Source organism: Osmerus mordax, chromosome 21 (genome assembly GCF_038355195.1).
Source record: "Osmerus mordax isolate fOsmMor3 chromosome 21, fOsmMor3.pri, whole genome shotgun sequence".
Lineage (NCBI taxonomy): Eukaryota > Metazoa > Chordata > Actinopteri > Osmeriformes > Osmeridae > Osmerus > Osmerus mordax.
In genome coordinates this window covers 9887451-9909699 of record NC_090070.1, presented here as the reverse complement: position 1 = coordinate 9909699, position 22249 = coordinate 9887451, and the positions used below count along the sequence as shown (strand labels likewise).

Below are 22249 nucleotides of genomic sequence, written 5' to 3'. Positions count from 1 at the left end.
AGCCCCAGGTCTGCCGCACGCCCTGACATGGCCCCTCCAGTGCCCCTCTCTGTACGTGAGGGCGTGTGTGTGTGTGTGTGTGAGAGAGAGAGAGAGAGAGAGAGAGAGAGAGTGAGATCTTGATGCTCGCTCTCCTCCGTTCCCTCTCAGATAAAGGGAGAGGGAAACAGGGAGAAAGTCAGTGCCCTACCCCTTCTGACCAAACATCCAATACAATTCTCACTCAGACTCATGAGTCCTCCCTCCCTTCCCCTCCCTCCTCGTCCTTTCCGAATCCTCCTCTCCTCTCCTCATCCCCCTTCCCCCATCCCCCTTTCCTCCTCACCCCTCCCTTCCCATCCCTTCTCTCCTTTTCGTCCTCCCTCCCCTCCCTCCTCCCCCTCTCCTCATCCACCTCCCCTCATCCCCCTCCCCTTGACCCATCCCCCTTTCCTCCTCACCCCTCCCTTCCCATCCCTTCTCTCCTTTTCATCCTCCCTCCCCTCCTCCTCCTCTTCCTCCTCCTCCTCCTCCTCCTCCCCAGCCACCCTCCCTCCCCAGTATTTTACCTGACCGCTGAAGCAAAATTCAACTGGCAGAGAGAAAATGGACTTGGCTAAGTGTGCTCAGGAGAAATCCTTAAACAGTGTCTCCTGCTGAGGGAGGCACAGGAGCAGCTGCAGACTGAAACCGCAGAACGCTTCACATATTCAAATATACATCTCCATTAATCTATCATCTAGATCAAGATTCATTTTGAATCATTAGTCATTTTGAAGGATATGCTGTGAGCATTTCAGAGTAAAGACCAGCATCTGGAGACCGGAAAGCCACACACCTTAAAACAAACCAAGACTATGTATACATTATAAATAACACTCAAGGTACAGGCACAAATACTGTGCGTACTGTACACACACACACACCCCAACACACATGCAGACATGTGCACTTTACTCAATGCCTTGCATCAAGACCAAGAATAGCTCTCATTCGATACAGAAAGCCTGTTCAAATCTGTGGAAGAAAAACATAACTGCACAGTGTGCTTGCATTTCGTTTTCTGTGTTTTTAAATTTAAAACTGAATAATTAACTACTTAAATCATTTCACACTCAAGCATTCACAAAATTCAAGCACTTCATCTCTACCACTCAGGTGCGTGTTTGTGGGTTTATTACAGGAATACTTGGCATGGTCTAGCACTACTGAGGAGCACATGCAGCCAACCGCAGAATGGGGACCCGTGGGGAGAACAAAGGAGGGAGGAAGAGAGGGAAGAGGAGGTGAGGGCAGAGAGGGAAGAGGAGGTGAGGGCAGAGAGGGAAGAGGAGGTGAGGGCAGAGGGAAGAGGAGGTGAGGGCAGAGAGGGAAGAGGACGTGAGGGCAGAGAGGGAAGAGGACGTGAGGGCAGAGAGGGAAGAGGAGGTGAGGGCAGAGAGGGAAGAGGAGGTGAGGGCAGAGAGGGAAGAGGAGGTGAGGGCAGAGAGGGAAGAGGAGGTGAGGGAAGAGAGGGAAGAGGAGGTGAGGGCAGAGAGGGAAGAGGAGGTGAGGGCAGAGAGGGAAGAGGACCTGAGGGCAGAGAGGGAAGAGGACGTGAGGGCAGAGAGGGAAGAGGAGGTGAGGGCAGAGAGGGAAGAGGAGGTGAGGGCAGAGAGGGAAGAGGACGTGAGGGCAGAGAGGGAAGAGGAGGTGAGGGCAGAGAGGGAAGAGGAGGTGAGGGCAGAGAGGGAAGAGGAGGTGAGGGCAGAGAGGGAAGAGGAGGTGAGGGCAGAGGGAAGAGGAGGTGAGGGCAGAGAGGGAAGAGGAGGTGAGGGCAGAGAGGGAAGAGGACGTGAGGGCAGAGAGGGAAGAGGACGTGAGGGCAGAGAGGGAAGAGGAGGTGAGGGCAGAGAGGGAAGAGGAGGTGAGGGCAGAGAGGGAAGAGGAGGTGAGGGCAGAGAGGGGTGTTCAAGTTCAGCTGAAATTAAACTTCCAGGACTTTACAGTAGCGTTACAGTAGGATTACCTTAGGTGACCTCCTCGCTCCGATCTTAACTCCACCTACTTCCTGTGAGGTGGCTCGCTGATCAGAAACTAAAAACGTCATGAAACAGTTGCATTGAGACTCTACGGTGTTACATCACCTGGGAACATTATGCAATTTCCCCGCCTCCCAACATATAAATATTATATTTTACAGTAAATGTAATTTTAAAAAGAGGCTTAAGAGCCTCACAGGCACATTGTATACCGTGTAAAGTATGAGGTATGTGTGTTCATGTAAATAAACGGTTTGTGGACATTATTGCACCTTCACCCAAGCCTTGTAATAACTGAGGCTGAGAGGGCTGAGTGCCTGGTGGGGAGGACGTGCTCCCACTGGGACAAAGTCACGGAGAGAGAGAGAGAGAGAGAGAGAGAGAGCGGGGAGGGGGAGAGAGAGAGAGAGAGAGAGAGAGAGAGAGCGGGGAGGGGGAGAGAGAGAGAGAGAGAGGGAGGGAGGGGGAGAGAGAGAGAGCGGGGAGGGGGAGAGAGAGAGGGGGGAGAGAGAGGGGGGGGACAGAGAGAGGGGGGGGGGACAGAGAGAGGGGTTGAAAGGAAGGAGAAGCGAGGGACAGAGAGAGGTGCCCTCTAGATGTCATCCTGTTGAAGAGAGAGAGAGAGACAGAGAGAGAGATTCAGAGGGTAGACAGGAGGGGCAGAGTCATATCCCGAGGGGAAAGTGAATGTTGCCAAAGGTCCGCGCACACACGTGGGAGCGACACACGCAAATGCACACCACGCACACTTTGATGTGCAGGGCAGCAGACAGGAAGTAGTGACTAACAAGAATGTACTGCCCCCCTCTCCCATCGTCATGGGGACAGAGGACAGGTCTGATGGTGAGAGTTGACATCCCAACTAACGTCAAAGTTCTCACGTCCACATAGAGGTGGGTCATCAGAACTCCCAAAGGCACTTTATACTTGAGGAAGAGGCTGTTAAACAGCGTGGACACTGCAACACGTGAAGGGCGATCGGTTGTCGACCTTTAGTCCCACCTATGCAACCACCTTTATTTTGTCTCGATCCGACCCCGACAGCAACAACACTTCCTGAGTCCCCTGACAGTGTTTCCTGTACTGGAGTTACATCATTACAGTGGCTTCAGCCCAGCCACTGTAACCTCCTCCCCTCCTCCTTTTCTCCTCCTCTTCTCCTCCTCCTCCTCCTCTCTCTAATTCTCCATCAGGGACATCATTATCTGTGTGTGTATGGCCCAGCGCTCACCCCACAAGAGACTGATTAAAACCCCACCTGCCATGAAGAGGCCACCGGGGTAGGCAAACTGTCTGTGAACGCACAGTAAGCACCTCTCCAACCGTCAACACACCCGGTGGTGTGTGTGTGTGTGTGTTTCTCTCGCAGTGACACGAGGAGGCTCGTGTCGACTCCGTTGGAGAACCAACGGAGCGCCGCTGCTCGTTTTTTTCAGAGCGTAAACTCGTTCGGTCTGTCCCAGGGCCTGCCTGTGTCCCTGCCGCGCCGGTGGTGTCATGTGACACGCCTCTCTGTCCGTCTCTGAAGGGTATCCACACGCTGTATCTGCAGGGGGGCTGGTGCAGGGATGCAGATATACCCGGGCTTTCACCTTCACACCTCTGACTCGCCGACTCGCCCTCACATGAAGCTGCGTTCACACTCACGCAGAGGGTCACGTCCGCGCGCTAGAGAGAGAGAGGGCCCGGGCGAAGCCGTCGCCGCGGGACGCTGGCACCGTGACAACCACGAGAGGGCATACGGAGGGAGGGGGGCTGACGGTGAACGATGAGGCCGAATTCGTGCAGACGGGAAGTTGTGAGAGAGGTCCAAATGGAGACAGATGGAGAGAGCTGCTCCACAAAGCTGGGCTGATGAGACTCTGGTCCAGAGCTGCTCGCTGATGTTCTGGGTTGTATCCGGTCGAGCCTCACCAAAGAAATATCCTCTAATGGAGAAAACTAAAATGCTGAACTTTGCAGAATGATTTCTCGATCGCACCAATTAATACTGATTTGGCATCATTCGCAGGATCCAATTAGCACAGCCCCAAACTAACTTGCGAAACGAATACATCTCCACAGATTTGTGGTATAAATGTGTTGGTTCTGTTGAAGATTGGTGGTTTGTGCATATGTTTTATTAGAGGAGTGTGCGTGCGTGTGTGTGTGTGTTTGTGAGTGTGTGTGTGTGAATGACTAAAATGTAAATGTGTGAGTCAGTCACATGTGTAACTAGATGCTTTTAAGGACAGCCTGGCCTGCACAAATACCACATCCCTCTTGCTCTCATCTGAGATTCCACTGCAGGTCACACACACACACACGTACATACAGTACACACACGTTCACACGCTCAAACACACACAGAGCGGGGGGTTCAGAGTACTCCCCTACACACCGAACCATGAAATATTTAGAGACGAGTTCATCTCAAAAGCTGCCCGTCCAATAAAAGCATGCTTGGAGCATGGAGACATCAGCACCGTGAGGCCGTTCAAAACATGACATCACAGCAGCTTAACCTCTCAGGATCCCAAGATTCAGCATTCAAAACCAGGCATGAAGCCCACATTTCTCTTGAGCCGTGGCATCCATAAAAAGGGGGAGGAGTTTCAAAGTTTTGCAGAGAGCAAAAAGCAGGAAGCAAGACTGAGAACGAGGGGGGGGGGGGGGGGGGGCAGTAATCAATTCTCATTGGATGCAGCAAAGCACACATCCCATGCTGCAATTCTCCAGAGGCTGGAAGACTGTGCTGCCGGCATGCTAAATGAACAGGCTGTGAATGGATGACGCTAACACGCTAAGTGAACAGGCTGTGAATGGATGACGCTAACACGCTAAGTGAACAGGATGTGAACGGATGAATAATAATGGGTTGTCCATGAATAACGCTTGTGCAGTTCCAAATCTAATATGAACGCAGCAGAACTGTGTGGGTGGATTGCTTCTGTTGGTTTCCAGACACACTCCTGTGACAATTACGTTTCCACTACACCGCAAGTTAGAGTTGGAAATAAAATACCATGCATCCACAGAAATGTAACTGATATGAAATCACTTGATTTGATTACAACTCCAGGGCTTGATTATACAGCCATATTTGAGACCAACCTGGATTCCTTTCTAACTGAAGACGTTATGGACCAATAGTACCAAAATACTTTTGTACATCAAACAAATCAAATGAGTGTGTAGGCAATGTTGTGAAGGCCTAGTCTGTTCCAATACAGAAGCTCATTTAAATAAACTCTTGTAAAACAATAAACCAAAGCTTTCTGCTTGTTTCTATAGGACTCGGTGAACATGCCCCATCCCTATCAGCCACTATCCCAGCCTCTATCCCAGCCTCTATCCCAGCCTCTATCCCAGTCTCTATCCCAGCCACTATCCCAGCCTCTATCCCAGCCACTGTCCCAGCCTCTGTCCCAGCCTCTGTCCCAGCCTCTGTCCCAGCCTCTATCCTAGCCTCTGTCCCAGCCTCTGTCCCAGCCTCTATCCCAGCCTGTGTCCCATGCAGCCTCTATCACCACTCTTTCCACAACACAACTCAGAGTGCAGGTTTGAGGAGCGTTCAGGAGACTCACCTGTTCCCTACGCCGTGACCATATGGTTGCAGGGTGGTCCTGTTGATGTGCGGTGGTGTAGACAGTGTTCCCCAGACGACCAAGGGACGAGAGGGTGACTGGGCGAATGTCACCAAGCCCCTTCAGCCGAGAACCTTCCGGGGGCCCCATAGCTGGCCTGGGTCCCCAAACAGCACCCCACACGGACAGACACACACACCGAGAAGGAAAATATCCTGAAGAAACTGTCTATCTGACTTTGATCTGCCGATCTCTCTCTCTCTGTTTCCCGCTCTATTTCTCTCTGTTCATCTCACTCGCTAATACACACTCTCCTCTCTTTTCGTCTAACTCCTGCCAGTCTCTGGATGTCTGGACACACCCAGTCTGGTGAGCCCACAGCTTTACAACCCAGTCTCCACCCCCCCCTCCCTGCCCTGAGCTCCAGCGGTGCTGTGCTCTCCCCCATGGAGAGGTTAGGGTATCCCAGGCACGGTGGGAGGGACGGGGGGCGTGGGGGTGAGGGGGTAGGGGCGGGCCGCGCTGATGGGTGGGCGGTGGCGCACCAGGGGAGAGCTGCTGCAGTGGAGGAGTGGGAGAGAGGGAAGTATGAAGTGCACTGACTGCTCACGCACTCACACATACACTCACGCACTGACTCACACACACACATACACACACACATACACTCACGCACTGACTCACACTCACACACATACACAAACTGTGTGTAGGCAAGCATACTGGCGCCAGCACAATAAAACATTTCAGCCAGTAGTCATTTAGTTCTCCGAGAATTGGCCAGAGTCGGGTTATTTATTAGTGTGACACAACTGTTATACTCAGAATGTCTTCGGTTAGCCTTAACTTTCGTCTCAGGGTGTTTTTATGTGTGTACAAAACTCCCAAACGGCAGAGTCCAAATGGCAGCATGAATGTACACAGAGTACATGATCTTCTGTTGTTGAGTATATGTTTGAGTGTGTGTGTGTGTTGCATAAACACTGCGGTGGCAGAAAATAAATGACAACATTTATGGGGCCTTGAACAATTTATGCCACCTCTATGGGACTTTGCCTGGGGCAGTGGAATAGATTTTGCAATGACGATTCTGATTTACTACGCTAACTGTTCTACCATCATACCATCAATACCATATAACTAACTTGACTTTAATGGGTGAAATCTCTCTTGTCTTTGTATAGTATATGCAACCTTTGCTTAAGAAAATGATGGGTACATTTTGACAAAGATGTTACCTCTACTTCTCCAAACCCAGGAGTAACCATACTAATTCATTTTTTCAGCGTGTGTATTGAAACGCTTTTGTGCACTGCATACTAATTACTCCGTCCCTCCTACTGCCTGCTTGCATTTTCAAACTGCCAACCGAGCACTTTCAACCTGTTCTCCTGAATCCTCCAAGTGACCACAAGCAAGACGTGTCCATCGATAGCCGATATAGACTATGTTAATGTCTCCGCGGCACTCCCATGATCGCTTCTGTCACACGTCTTGGTTAGCGTGAGAAAGGAAATGTGCTTAATCATCATCATCTAACTTGCGATGACACATCACACATAAGAAGTTATGAGAGTTTGTCATTATCGTGCTGTGGTAATGATTCATATTTCATTATGGATTCGAAACACCCCAAATAAAGTGGGATCTCGTTTGCGAACCACATTCTTTCGTTTTCAACCATTTGAACTTGTGCACCTCTAAAACCAAAGAGGACGAGACCGTCGCACTCGGTTCTGAATATTTCATGACCGTGTCAATTCACCAGGGGCTTCGACTGAGCACAGCCCAATGCTGAGCAACTCCTCTAAACAGCTGCATTCTCCCACACTGAACAGGAAGTCTGGAAGGCGGGCTGGCAGGGACGCGCCTCAGCAGACACGCTGCTGTACGACACAAGGGAGTCAGCCCAGAGTAAGGGATTAAGGAAGTGGAGCAGAATATCTCAGGGCACACAATTAACAGCAACAGCTAACAGTGGGCCTTGCAGCTTCCCAGAGCCATTGTATTCATTGTGGCTAGTCTTCCTCTGCGACTGGAGGGAGACAGGGGATGGTTGAGGTGGCGTGGGGGGCCGGGAGGCTGAGGGAGGAGGACTTAGTGGGGGGAGAACGCACGCAGGAATGGGGAGGCAGTGATGCCTGGAGAACTTTCCAGTGGACGTAACGTGACTGAAATCTTAAAAACCCAATCTCACAAGCCTTACAAATAAAAGAAAAAAAAACAATTGAAGCACATTTGTGAATTCATACGAACAAAGCCTGTGTTGATTATCATGCGTTTTATTAGAAATTAGACATACTCAATGTTTAGTAAATTTTAACAATATTGTACTATTACACATAATATTACAAAACAATAAATTATGACATTTTGGAAAAAAATTATACAAAACATCCAAACAAAAATATATTGATGGTTTGAAATAACACGAAAGGACACATACTTAACAAGCACAAAATTCTATGTCTTTATTAAAGTTATTTTGGCTGAGAGACATCAACAGTTTCGATCAGGTTACATTCATGTGTAAACGCTGCTATGAAACATGACAATGGGTTTGGTTTAGTTACGTTATTTTCGGCCCATGTGAATGATCTTGGCTTTTGAACGATGCAAATGAACAAACGTTCCATTCCTTTAACTGTTTTACCATGGGTGCTTCTTCAGCCGACAGTACAGCACCAGCGACTGATACTGGGCACTTTGTGATGTATTAAGAATAAGAATAATTATCGTTATATTACACGTTCTGCGAGGCTACATCAGGTTATGTATATTTGATCTTTGATACGCTAGTCTCAGACAGACAGGTCACCTCACAGAGAAAGGCATAGACAGGGAGTATATAAAGGTGGTAGACAAGCAGATGCTGTACATACCCTATGGTTTCCGTCAAATAAATATTTGATTCCAGCCTCTTTAAGGAAAGGTCGAATATCTAAACAAGCTTGGGAAGGTGCATGTGCTACAGGTCAACAAGATTATCTTTTTATATTCATAATATTGATTAGGTAGACTACGTATGATTATGGTGGAACATTTTTGAACAACTCTTTCTGAACATATCGTTTCTTCTCTGAAAATGGCAGACGTCCTCGCAGCTTTGTTCCAGCTCGATATCAGAGATTGATTGTTGAGAATAAAACACAACAGTAACAGTAGGAGCAATGACAAAAGTCTCTGTAGAAATCATGACCAAGTTCTCGAATTAATTCTTTACACTTACAAAATATGTTTTGTATGTTTAATATGTGTTGTTATGCAGAATAACCCGTTTACTAAACTCTGCAGGGCAATTTCCACACTTCTTTTGCCAAGACCGGAAATGATTAGTTAAGAGATGAGATTAGTTTGGATACAAATAATCAACAGGATGCGTAAGGTCCACTCTACACGCAACCGCATTGGCTCCTCTGCGTTCTAACTGCAACATCATTGGCTCCTCTGCGTTCTAACTGCAACATCATTGGCTCCTCTGTGTTCTAACTGCAACATCATTGGCTCCTCTGCGTTCTATCGGCATCTTACTTGGCTCCTCATCGCGAGCATTCAGAAGTCACAGCTGTTCTGTCGGTCCTCTGCTTCGTCACCTGTTAGGGTGCGGCGTTCTTCTCCGCCCCGGAGGGCGGCGGTGCGTTCAGGTTGTTGTGCAAGTGGAGCCCCAGATCCCTCTCCGCCGCCTGGGTAGAGGGGGCCGAGGTGGCCCCTGAGGGGAGCGACAAGGTGCTGGTGGGCCCAGGATCTCCAGAGGGGAGGCCCACCGCGCCAGCCCCCTGTCCCCCAGGACTGAGCCTCTGTTCGGACATCAGCGGGCTGGTGAGGCCCAGGCTGGTGAGGGCGTCCAGGGTGCCGTCTGGGTCCACCATCACGTCAATGACTGTTGGGAGACACAGACACAGGTGATGTGGATTCAGGTTGGAGTAGGGTTAGGGTTCGGTCCTGGATAGGATAATATTGTGTGTTTGTTTAGCAGATGCTTTTGTATCGAAAGCTACTTCAGGGGGATTTCTACCACGGAGCTATACCCACCTGCTATGGATGCTTTTGGTGTGACTTACCGAAAGCCTGTATAATATCAAACCTGAGAGATATTCTAATGCTCAGAGTTGGCAAAAGACAAAATCAAGAGGCAAGCACGAGATCCGTACCCAGCAACTGCCTTTCCACTCTCTTCAGATCCTGAAGGACGTTTGAGATCTCCTGGAAGGAAACAAGTCGGAGGTGAAAACATCCGTCAGGCGCGAGGAGTCAATCCAAGACATAAACAGACACATGACAGAGGGACATTTGGAATGGGGGCAGTATAAACTCAGTAATCGTATTTCACCACCGGGACCACTCCAGCGAATAAACCTATCCAGAATGGTAGCCCGGGGCCTGGAGGTGTGCTAAAGTCCAAGTTTACGAGCCTGGCCCTGAGACAGGGCGATATTTTTGGGGCTTAATCTTTGCACCGGCAACAACAGCCAATAAGTCAAGTTCTCAGACTAATCCAACATGGCCGCCTGGTGCGGTCGCTTCCTGTCAGAGTGAGACTGGCAAAGAAAGGGGCAGAGGCTGTAAGGAGCAGAAGGAGTGAAGGAGTTGACGGTTTTTATCCTTACGAGAAGTGTCTGTACTTAAGGCAATTGCTTTGGTAAATAATCAAATGTGTGGGTTTGATAGAGAGAGAGAGAGAGAGAGAGAGAGAGAGAGAGAGAGAGAGAGAGAGAGAGAGAGAGAGAGAGAGAGAGAGAGAAAGAGAGATGGAGGGAGGGAAATGATAGAGAGAAAAAAAGAGAGAGAAGCCACACTATACATTGGTCTGTCAAAGCTAATTAATTTCATAGGCTATTAAAATGCTTTATTATGACCAAGGGATGACAGTGTCCTGGAATATGGCCACTGTCATATGTCATGGAGTGGCTTGTTACCTTGATTTAAAAAGTGGGGTTGCTAAATTCATCTACTCCACCCAACTTACCTCCTCACCCCTGTATCTCACCACTTTTCAGCCCACCATTCCTCAATCCTCACTCTCTCCATCCCTCCATCCTACATCTCCCATCCCTCCATCCTACATCTCCCATCCCTCCATCCTACATCTCCCATCCCTCCATCCTACATCTCCCATCCCTCCATCCTACATCTCCCATACCTCCATCCTACATCTCAATTTTTGCGCCTGTCAACCCAAATAGGCACCTGGTAACAGCCCTGCACCTCGCTCACCTCACCTTTGCCGTTAGTTAAAATAGTGAATGACAGGCGCTCCCTAAAAGCTGTGAGGGTTTGGAGAGGAGGGAGTGGAGATCCTCACCTTGTTCGATGTCTTGAGCAGCAGAGAGTCATGTTCAGCTTGGAGCTTGCTCTCGATCTCGTCCCACTTTCGATCTTTATCTTTGAATAATATCCTGCGGACGAACGATCAAAACAAATCAGACGTGTCTCTCACAGAAAAGAATTATTAAGAGGGAGAAAACCATAAAGGTGATCTAGTTTGTTTGAAATTGATTGTATAACTGCATACTGTCATGTGAAGTCTGAAAACACGGCGCGGAAAGGTATGTTGTCAGGGTAACTGTTGTGAAGTGTCAGTCATACTATGTTAATTACTATAGCCTCTGCCAAGTCAGCATGTCTTATTTATTTTCCACTGAATACAAAAAGAAGTCAAAAACCATAACCCGCTTCCCATCAATCGCGTAAGCATTCATCTTTCTCCATTCCACATATCTTTGAGTGTGTGTGACAGAGAGAGAGAGCGAGAGAGTTGTTGTTGCTCACCTGATTTTCCCCGCGGTTTTGTCGACAGACTGGCGTATCCGAGAGGAGAGTTGAGTCACAGATGCTACCAGTAAACTGTCCAACACCGCCTGAGGGCCCCAACACAGAGGAGCGGGATCACTTACGTAACTTCACACTCGAGTGAAAAACACGTCAGGATAACTAGGACATGCAGATACACTCAAATTAGGATGCGACCATGAAAGAAAAAGATAAAAAACAAGAGGATCAGAAGCCCTGTCCCCAGTCCTGGAGGACGAGTGCAGCTCGTAAACTGCTGTATGGTTGATGTCCAGACACACAGGCTATTGAAGAGGGTCTATTGTTCATACAAAGGGGACTGTATAGCCAGTTCTTCTTCCTTGTTACCCTAACTAGTTTTGCCAGGTTGAAGAGTTCAGTCTGTCGTGACTCTGATTTGACTTGACATAAGGGGAGCTCCCTCTAGTGGTGAGCTACGGTACACACACGTCGATTCATCACTTTCAGGCATTTCTCTGGCTTCTGGTCTGGTCTGTTTTTCCAGCCTCCTTCTACGGTGCAGGATTTACATGAACTTCTGCTATGCCTCTCTGACTAACGAAACCCTGCATCGCCGACTCAAAATGTCAAACTTTGTTGCTGTCTGGACACAAAAAGCATTCAACCGGTCTTCCAAGCCTAGCTCAAACAAACCACGACTGCAGAACAAAGCGATAATCGATCGATAGAACGATTGATAAACGCGTCGTTAAAAAGACCTCGTCTCTGTTCCAGGTTTGCCGTCTGATGGAACGGGGGCCCTGTCCGTTACTGCTGGGGGGGCGGAGCTCCACCGGGCCGCCGTTCGTTCCCAGAATGCCGCTGCGCTCCGAGGAGGGCCCGCCGCCCACGTCCAGGCTCTCGTCGAACACACGATCCTCCAACTGGGGGGAAAGGAAGGCGACAGTTTAACTTTCGCCGTCATCAAGACCAGCTGTAACACGATCTGGTTATTTGAGAAGAGCCGGGGCACTACAGACGAAAGCCAGGCTGGAAAGGGATCTGCCACAGAACGAGGTGCAACTCAGTTACAGCGTGTGTGTGTGTTATGTGTGTTTGTGGTTGCCTGTGTGTTTGCGACAGGGTGAATACATATGTGAGTGTTTGTGTCAGGGTGAATACATATGTGAGTGTTTGTGTCAGGGTGAATACATATGTGAGTGTTTGTGTCAGGGTGAATACATATGTGTTAGTGGGTTTGTGTGTGAATACTTGTGTGTGTGTGTGGTTACCATTGCTCCTGGGTCATTGGCGGCAGGGCTGACTGAGTCAATTTCTCCGGCCACATCATGGATCTCTCTGGCCAGCATGGCCAGGTCTTTGGCTAGGTCCTGACTGATCCTGGAACACACCACAGAGAGACACGGCGCTACAGCATAATAAATAGCATTTCCTCCTGTAGGTTAATGACTATCCCTCCCTACATGAGCTTATCTCTCTTTATCGTACCTTTAAAGTATGTTCTGACCTTAACCCCCTCTTTATCAAGCGATCAAATGATAGCGATCCGGAGGGAGAAGTGAAAACAGACTGTCCATACCTGGCGATCTCCTCGCTGTGGGCAGTCCAGTCCCTCATGTACTCCTCCTGCTCTCTGGACTGTTGCCTCAGCGACGACACGGCCCCGGGGCTGGGCGTGGCGGGGGCCGAGCCCCCCAGCTGGGCCACCCTGGTGGCGGGGAAGGGGCGGGCGTGGCCGTGCTTGGACGGGTGGCGGTTGGAGCCGTACTCGTCCTCGGAGGTGGAGGCGTACTCCACGGGCACACGCCGCCACCGACCTCCGGCTGGGGGGGGGAGACATGGGCGGAGTTAGAGGCCGTGTTTAGATTTGGGTCTGATTAAGTAATGATCAATGTTCATATGGTGCTGTTTTCTAGACAGAAATTAGACCTAATGTTGGACTTAGAATTCAGTAATCTGCCTGAGGATAATCTGTATTCACATGCTCAATCTGTGCCTGGAAAATGGCCCCTGAAGTGCCCGCTTGCCAGTTACCTGCAGGGCTGACTTGACCATAGGGGGCGCCCTTCGACTTGTCTGGCAGCTTGGATGCGCTGTTGGCCCTGGCCCTGGGCACCGCCACTGCAGTCAAGTTGGCACCGCGGACACCCTGACGACTGGCAAAGTCGCCAGCGACGCTCCGAGCCCCCAGGCCGCGGCTCCGGGTGACGGTGGCCTCCGAGTCGCTCTGGGCCGATGGGGAGCCTACCCTGGGCCTCCTGGGCTGAGCCAGGGCCTCGATTCTGGACAGGCCCCGCCGAACCATCCCCGTTCTGGACGCAGAGCTGGCGGTGGAGGCCTCCGAGGCGACAGACATGCGGTCAAAGTCGCCCATCTCAGTGTCGGAGGAGTCTCCAAGCCGGGCCCTTCTCAGCAGCGAGGCCCGAGTGGGCCTGGGCAGGGTGGTGGGTTTACTGGAGGGACCAGTCGCGGTGGCTTGGGAAATTTTTGCCCGGCTAGCCTTGGTGCTAGCTCCCACCGTGGTGCTCCCAGCCTGGGCTCGACTGTGGGAGCGCACCTCCTGGATGGAGGTCTGGGAGTCAGACAGTAGGCTGTTGGAGTTGATGTCGTCATCCGTCAGGTCCAGAGAAGTCCAGGGACGGCTGGACTGGGAGGCATGACGGGCCCCCGCGCCCCCAGACGAGGCCCTGGTCTTGGGCTTCCGATCCTGGGCGTCCCTGGCTCCCCCGGGGCCCCTGGTGGAAGAGCAAACCACCGTTCGCTCCTTTTGCTGCATTGCTAGGGTGCGCCTCTTTTGAACCACCTTGCGCCCTCCGTTGCCCCCCGCCTGGCTGACGGTACTGGTGGTGTCCACATCAGACTCGGGCGACGCCGACCCCTCGATGGACTGGCTGGGCGGGTCCCCCTGGTCTGAAACGGTCGTCTCCAGGAAGGCTGCCACCGCCTCCGAGTCCCTCTGGAGAGTGGCACTGTCTAGGCCCCCCACGGCGGGGCGGCTCGGTGCCCTGGTGCCCGAGTTGGCATCGATGCGCGGTATGAGCTCATGGGGCACGTTGGCGCTGGGCGTCTCCACGGTGAAGCTCTCCTGTCTGAGGAGAGGCTTCCCAGAGGCCTCCCTGGCTTTCTCCTCCTCTCTCCTCCTCCGCCGCGCCTCCTCCAGCCTCTTCTCCCCGCTGGTCATCGGCCTGGGCGGCAGCTTTGCCCCCGGCGTCTGCCCCGCCTTCCGGCTTCCTCCCTCCTGCGACTTGGCTGGGGAGGATTTTTTGGGGCTTCCTCGGGTGCACGCGCCTTGGGCCCCTCCGCCGCCGCCCCCTCCCACCTGGGCCACTTTGGCCGTGCCTCTCCCCATCCTCTCTTCCTGGTTCTCCTTCTCCTGGAGCTCCGTGTCCTGTTTCTCCCCCACGTCGGAGCGCGGGGCCGCGCCGGGGCCCGGGGCTCTCCTCCCCATGCCGGGGTCCTCCGAGGGCAGCGGGGGCAGGGTCCTCCTCTTGCGCTCGGTGTAGCCGGAGGAGGTCATGGAGGGCGAGTGGCTGGACTCGCTGATCTCAGCTGAGGGGAGGGTTAGGGTCAAAGGACAACCAATCGGGAAAGGTCAGGGAAACGACTGATTACAGGTGTGGTGTCATTCTTTAGGGTTAGGGTTCTCTGTGTACATCAATACACGCATAACAATTTTTCATCTCACCAGACAATAAATCCGATCTCCACAATGATTGTACCACAGTTCAGTACCTCTGTCTTCGCTGACGTAAACGTGGGTCTCCGCGCCAGAACCTTCCGGATCCGTCCGGATGTGGCTGGCCGCCAGAGTGGCCCACTGAGAAACCCACCGCGGCCCCCCGACCATGAGCTCCTCCGGTAGAGTCTGGGGAGAAGAGGAGACACAGGGACACTAATACCAGACTGGTACAGGGATCAGGCTGGTTCCTGGAAAGAAGAAGTCTCCGTGCATCTTGTTTTGAAAGGGTGAGAGAGAATCCCTGTACAGACACCAGACTCCACCTCACCCCGGGCTCCATGCGTCCAGGCTTGCCCCTTTCCCCAGAGCCTGGCCTCTGAGACCCGCCCCTGCTGTCTCTCTGGCGGTCGCCACACCCAACCCTGGACAGGGCCTGCTGGTCCTCCACCCCGAACACCTGACACACACACACACATTCAGACAACAGTCAGCGTCTTTCGAACCACACCGTGCACGGTTCCCACAACGCCCGTGTCAGTCCCCCCTACCTTGTCAATCATCCGCCTGGCCTCCTCCTCCTCGTGGTCGCCGTTCTCCACCTCTATAGTATAGGTCCCTCTGTCGCTGTGGTCGTCTCCGTGGCGACCGCGAAAGTTCTCCCCCGCTTGCGGGTCGCGGTACGGCGCCGAGCCCCTCCCCCTCTCGACCAACTCGCCGCCGACCGGCGGCATCTTGGACGCCGACGAGCGGTACCGGCGAGCTGGGCTGTCCTCCTCCACGAACAGGCCCTCGGGTACGTTGGCGCGGCCCTCGCGGATCTTGACCCCTGACCCCAGGCGTTCGCCCCACAGTCCCCGGGAGCGCTCCTCCAGAGCGGCCGCCCTCCGCTGCTCCCCGAGGGCGTTCTCCGAGTCGCTCTGGGTACCGTCCTCATGTTTGCTGCCTGAGAGACAGAGAGAGAGAGAGAGAGAGAGAGAGAGAGAGAGAGAGAGAGAGAGAGAGAGAGAGAGAGAGAGAGAGAGAGAGAGATAGTTTCTCCAGGATAGGAACTATGATATGTCTAGCAGGTTTTTTTTTCTTCACGTGAATGTTTTTGCTCTTACCTTTAAGGCTCCTGAGGTGAACAGGCACATCGCTCTTCACACTTTCCCCGTCGTCCTCGGCCACCGGCTCCTTATACCCAATCGGCAGCTCGTTCTGGGCCAACCAATCGGCCACCTTCACCTCTGCAGCCACCATGGCGCTTTGCAGGGCGCTCAACTCCTCCCCCGCCCCCCTCTTGGGGCGTGGTCTCTGGTCCGGCGCCATCTTCCCGGTGCGGTCCTTGGCGGTGACCTTACTGGACGCCGCCGAGTCAAACTGGATGGTGAAGGCCTCGGGTGCCAGGGCGGAGTTAGAGCCCGGCGCGGCTCCCGCCTCTGTGTCCTTGGACGGTGTCTCCTCCGCTGCCAGACTGTCTTTGGAGGGGATCTCGAAGTAACTGGGCTCCTGGCTCGAGGCCCCCAGGCCGTTCTCCTGGGCCTCCGCGTTTGACCTATTGGGCTCTTTGAGAAAGGAAACGAAAAAAGATTTCAACCGAGTGTTGTGGCGGCGTGCTGAAGTGTACCTTAGTCGGATCGTGTCCGAACGGAGAGAGGAAGAGAACAGAACAGACCTCCTTCTGCCCTCTCTGCCTTCTTCTCAGACGTCCTCCCATCCTGCTTTCCGGAATGTTCATCATCAGCGTCTCCATCCCCCCACCATGCAGGCTGGCCGTACAGAGGTGTGCCTCTTTTCAGAACCGCAATGTCCCCTGGGAAAACATAACCAAAGCTCAGTGTCCGTTTGGTCAACGAATGTACTCAAATACTCAAACACTGCTACAGTATGTCCACGTTGCTGTACGATGCAATTCAACACCTATAAGTGCCTTTTTATGCAGATGAAAAAGACCTTGGGAGACAAAACAGCTGGACTCCAAACTAGCAAACAAACACAGGTGCCACCCACCTAATACATTTAGACACAGTCGACATCCTACGCTGACAACGCAGGCCCAGTGTGACACGTCCAACCGCCTACCGTCTGTGCCCCCTCCGTGGTCCCTGCAAAGCCCCGCCCCCTCACCTGTCAGCTTGTCCTCCCCCTTGCAGGCGTCGGGAGGCATGGCGGCGGCCCCCTCACACGTTGCCTCAGCGGGGGCTTTGACCTCGGGCGGTCTGGAGGCCTCCGCTTCCGGAAGCTTCTGACTCAGCTGCAGCTGGCTGGTGAACTTCTCATGCTGGGAGAGAGAGAGAGAGAGAGAGAGAGAGAGAGAGAGAGAGAGAGAGAGAGAGAGAGAGAGAGAGAGAGAGAGAGAGAGAGAGAGAGAGAGAGAGAGCACGACGACACAGGGACGGAGAGGAGAGAGGAGGATATTTGAGGACGCAAAGTGGGTTGTCCGCTTCTGTTACAGTGGTGGGCGTGTTGTCTAGGAAAGTTCCGTTCAGTATGAGAGGCTGTGTCAACTCCCGTTCCGTTCCTCAGTTCTGCTCTGGACGTAGAGTCATGTGTAATGTTGAACACTGCGTTACGTAATCGAAGACACGTACTTCGCTGTGCAATCCATCATTAAAAAACAATACCCATTCAAAGTGTATTTGTTTTTATGAAAATACAAGGGCTTCATCAAAATTCCGCAAAAATACCAAATTCCTTGACTTACAATCAAACATTTGTATCATTTACTGCTGTTCGTTGCTTCCCTTATATTTTCCTGTGTGCTGTGTACCGTTTCGAAGTGGAGTGAATGGACTGGGTATGCTGCAGCTGAATTGCCTATCTCGGTACAAACAAAGCTGCCTCAATCTGCCATTCTCCTTTTCAGCCAGCAAGACCACTGACGTAGAAAAATACCACGCTAAGGATTTTTCTACTGCGTACTGTGAGTGTATTTCTGACGGCCACTAAAGCCGGTGGGTTTGAGGCGGGCCGACTGACCTTCAGTGCCTCCTCTGGGATGAGGAGTTCTCCTCGCACCACCGTGAACAGGTTGGTATGTGAGACGGGTTAAGGAGAAGAACTGAATGAGCTTAGTCTCTACAGGAGAAAGCGCCCGAGCACCCACAACAGACTACTTCATCTGTTGTGTATCAGGAGTAGTAAGAAAGATAAAGGAATTTGAAGTTGAGGAAGGCTACTTTTGAAGTCGCTGGAATCAGATTAAGCTATCCTATTGTACCTACACGCTGGTTTGTATTCATTTGACTGCAGTGGTTTTCCCATGGCATGAATACAACACTCAAAGGATATCATAGCCGAACCTCAGTTTGTCGTCGATCTTCAATGTAATATACATCTGCTCCTGAATCCTGACATCATTCACAAATGTCTGCGAAAAAAGGAAATGTTGACAAATTGTAAACATTGAATTAGGGCACACCAAAGTATCTTGTTTTGTATGATCTTACTAACCCCATTCAGACTTCCTAAGTCCTTGACTTTGTGTTCGTCTGTAGTTGGCTCATAGTTGATCACCGCATGCTGTTTGTCCACACTGCGAGACTACAAAACACATAATCCGGTCAATCTCTATAATCCACCCTAATCCCGACGACTCCAGATTACCATGTGTTCAAAATCCAGATGCCAAGATTATAATCCATCGGGGGTAGTGAGTCTGACCCACCTGTAACATGAGCTCACAGTCGTCCCGGCCAACAAAGATCATCTCGCGTGGTAGGCGGTGCTTAGTGCCCCCGCCACTCACCAGAAACCAGGAAGTCAAACTCATCTCTGCGGTCCACTTGTCACCTTTGACCCTTAGCACAACCTATACATCACAGTATATCTCAGAGAATGTACAATCACCCACAGTGAAGGACTGACACATGTAGCAAAAGTCTAAATGGACTTATTTTCAAATCCTAACCAGGAAAAAATTAAGAAAATATGTCAGTAGTCAATCGGAACCTATACCATAGCATACCACCATGCCTATCTAACTCTACACTGTTTCTAACAATACATTACAGAAAAACACTGTGTTTCTAACAATACATTACAGAAACACACTGTGTTTCTAACAATACATTACAGAAACACTGTCTCCATTCCTCCAGAAATTAGATAATTCCTTACTGAGTGCTGAACATCCTGCTCGGCCTTCAAATTGAGTTAGTCAGAGTCTGCAGGTCACCAAACTTAGAGTTCCACCCTGAACAGACATGATAGGGGTTAGTGGTAGTAAACAAACAATTATAATACATTGTACTGCACATGCTGCAGTTTTATACACTGAGTACTCAACAGGAAAGTTAATAGGCCACTTAGACATGAAGGCTTACAGATGGATAGGATTCTAGAAGAGAGACTGCTTGGTTGTACTGTAGATGAATCCACACACAACACAAGATAAGACAGAGAGAGACACTTACTTACTTTCATGTATACACAGATCACAAATACATACACACAGATGTGTGCAGAGAGAGAGAGAGAGAGAGAGAGAGAGAGAGAGAGAGAGAGAGAGAGAGAGAGAGAGAGAGAGAGAGAGAGAGAGAGAGAGAGAGAGAGCACACTGTCACCTAGTTTTATGCTCCAAGAACCAAAGCCATATGGTGCTCATTTTACTTTCAGTCCCATGTCGGCCTAAGCAACGACACGGACTGCATGGCACTTTGCCCTGACGCTCAGTTCTCTTCCAAAGCAGAGCCTGAAGGTTACACTACCTGACTCACCCTACCTCGAAAAGACCCATCAGCGAGTTAGTAAGATTTAATTACGCACACGCTGTCATATCTGGGGCAGAGTGTATCGTTAGAACGTGACAGGCCGGATTCTCTCTGAAAGAAAAGGCCTACTTAACCCTTCTCCAGCCTCGTTCCTGTGCCCAGCTCGCGCTCAGTGTTTCGCTTGAACACACACGCTGGCCGACTATCCGTTCCTCTCTCGATTGCTGTCATCCAATCGCAGATGACAGCTCATCATTTGCGGGCTACAATGCCACAGTGTGAGCATTAATCATGACCCCCTGGCTTTTGGTTAAACATAAAGGCAGATACCTTAAGATGAATAAGCCTACACGGTAACCAACGACACAGGTCTATCGTCGCTTGAGAATGGTCAAAAATAGCAATATTAGCATGTAGGGATGCTCATTCTTGATACCATCGAATCAAGTAATATCTCATGTTTTTCTCTGTTTTCCGATAGACAGCTCTCAAGACTGTTGATTGTAACCGTTTGACAACATTCGCCGTGTATCTCTAACGTTTTCCTATTTAGAAATAAGGGCTATTTAAAAGGATTAACAATAATGATCATCACGTGAGATAAGTCACCAATATCAGGATATGTGCAGCTGCGGTTGTATCATTATGGACGACATTCTCCCGGACACAAATAGAAAGATGTTCATTTCTCTGCTCCGTATCTTGTGTCCAACCGTAAGACAAAAACAATGGGCGTGGTAGTGATTGGATGGAAAAAATAATCAACATGCATCTTACCCTTTATGAGGTAGGCTACAGATAATTCAGCATCCGATATCTTATGTATCCAGTGAAGGCTTTATGCACGGTGCAGTGAAGCCGCTGCCCAGCCCATGTCCCGAAGCTTCTCTTTCTTAGCCTCTAGGTGGTGCTACGTCCCTGAAAGCTTCAGCGCAGGGCAGCGAAAGGCTACCATCAGTTCATGTTACGCAATAAAAGAGAAGCAGCGCATCTTCTTGCGTACGCACGTTGAAGGATGCGTGGAGAATGGGCTACCAGATCTTAGAAGTTGTGTGTGGTACCCTGTCCATTACTTAATCTAACGTAGTGTGTAGCTTGATCACGATGGATAGTAGCCTACCTTATTTGCGAAAAGCCAATTGTTATTTTGATAATAATGTTGAAAATGTAAAAAGTTGTTTTTTGGTATGTTTGACCTGTTTTCGTTTGCAAAGCCGAAAACTCTCTATATGACTGAGCTTGGATGCCAATATCTTAATTTGTCTTCTTTTCTACAGAACATTGTGCAAATGGAGTTTATGGATTCATCCAATGTTGACATAGTGGCTGGTTGCCTACCAGTCTGCAATGAGGGTCTCCTTTTTTACTTTCTGCAGTGTTTGCAAATGACCACTAGATGGCGACTTCGTATTGACATCCAATTGAATACAAACATCCTACTCATGTGCGCCTTGGAAGACGCTCTTCAAATTGGTGCGATTGACAGTCTAATGTGAAGCAGTTCCTAATGAAATAAGACCGAACAACTAGGTAGGGTAGTTGTGTTAAAAAAAATAGTCTGTTGGAAATTGGGTTTGTCCAGCTCTGAAGTATATATATAGGCCCATGAGAGTACAATATTATTGTCTTGAAGTTTATTTGCACGTTATAGGAGCAATCATGGCAGCTTTTACAGACGGGGTTTGCCATTAAATCTCTAGAAAATAAGCGTTCTGCAGCAGTTAGTTTCAACATTGTCATTCAAATCTATGGCTTTGAAAAAGGTGGGCTTTTTTTCCAGAGGAAAATGTGTTGGATTAATTACGCTGGGTTTATGGTGTGACCAGACTATTTGTTGTAGTTGTTGTACATGTGAGTTTCCCCCAGGATCCTTGTCTAAGTTAGGAAATCAAATGATTATAATTCGATTTTTATATTATTGACTCGCATACTAGCCTACTAGTTATTTGCAAACTATTGTAATACAACTTTGGCACTTTTTAGAAAAAGCAAACATCTCATTCCACATTCTCACCGTAAGGATTTATGTTAGCCGACGTTGATGATGGTGATGATGCATTAACTTATTTGTAAAACCTATTTTAGGCTGGCCCTAAATGCATGTATAAGACGTATGGATGAACATAAATGTGCAGTTTTCATTCAGTGTAACTATGTTTCGCAATTCATCTAAAATTGGCCTGTAATGGCCACTCTTTACAATCAATTGTTTGTTCCTGTTGGCCATTTTTATAAAACTATATACTACCCCCTGCATTGTGTCCATAACCAATAGCCTTTCTGGCTCTTAATCCTCCATTTAACATGGTTATGTGTATTGTAACGCTCTCTCTCTCTCTCTCTCTCTCTCTCTCTCTCTCTCTCTCTCTCTCTCTCTCTCTCTCTCTCTCTCTCTCTCTCTCTCTCTCTCTCTCTCTCTCTGTATGTCTCTCTTTCTTTCTCTCTCTCTCTATCTCTTGGCCCAGCCCCCCTGATCCTCTCTGTCCATTGGCGTCTTCGGGGTCTCTTTCTTATTTCATATGCAGACCGTAATGCCTGTCCATTGGTTTTTATTACCCCGTC

The 22249-nt window shown here is 50.2% G+C and overlaps 1 protein-coding gene across 1 annotated transcript; it reads right to left on the bottom strand.

Moving 5' to 3' along the window:
- Positions 1-9162: 9162 nt before the first annotated feature.
- cep170ab (centrosomal protein 170Ab) lies at positions 9163-20507 on the bottom strand. Its single transcript, XM_067259852.1, has 20 exons — positions 20465-20507; positions 19095-19170; positions 18643-18786; positions 18429-18518; positions 18267-18345; positions 17955-18013; positions 17103-17256; positions 16651-16788; positions 16100-16540; positions 15545-15939; positions 15325-15453; positions 15050-15182; positions 13352-14866; positions 12897-13140; positions 12589-12697; positions 12076-12240; positions 11336-11424; positions 10869-10962; positions 9718-9769; positions 9163-9446 (listed from the first exon to the last, which is right to left on the bottom strand). Exons 3-20 carry the CDS (start codon positions 18745-18747, stop codon positions 9163-9165), a joined length of 4275 nt encoding a protein of 1424 aa, XP_067115953.1. The 5' UTR covers positions 18748-18786; positions 19095-19170; positions 20465-20507.
- Positions 20508-22249: the final 1742 nt, after the last annotated feature.

Bases quoted from the DNA above. Each gene is read 5' to 3' on its own strand.
- cep170ab (XM_067259852.1), bottom strand. From the start codon at position 18,747: ATGAGTTTGACTTCCTGGTTTCTGGTGAGTGGCGGGGGCACTAAGCAC. The intron at 16,541-16,650 runs GTCTGTTCTGTT...CCTTTCTCAAAG, and splicing joins GGCAGAGAGGGCAGAAGGAG to AGCCCAATAGGTCAAACGCG. The intron at 15,940-16,099 runs GTAAGAGCAAAA...TCTGTCTCTCAG, and splicing joins TCACCTCAGGAGCCTTAAAG to GCAGCAAACATGAGGACGGT.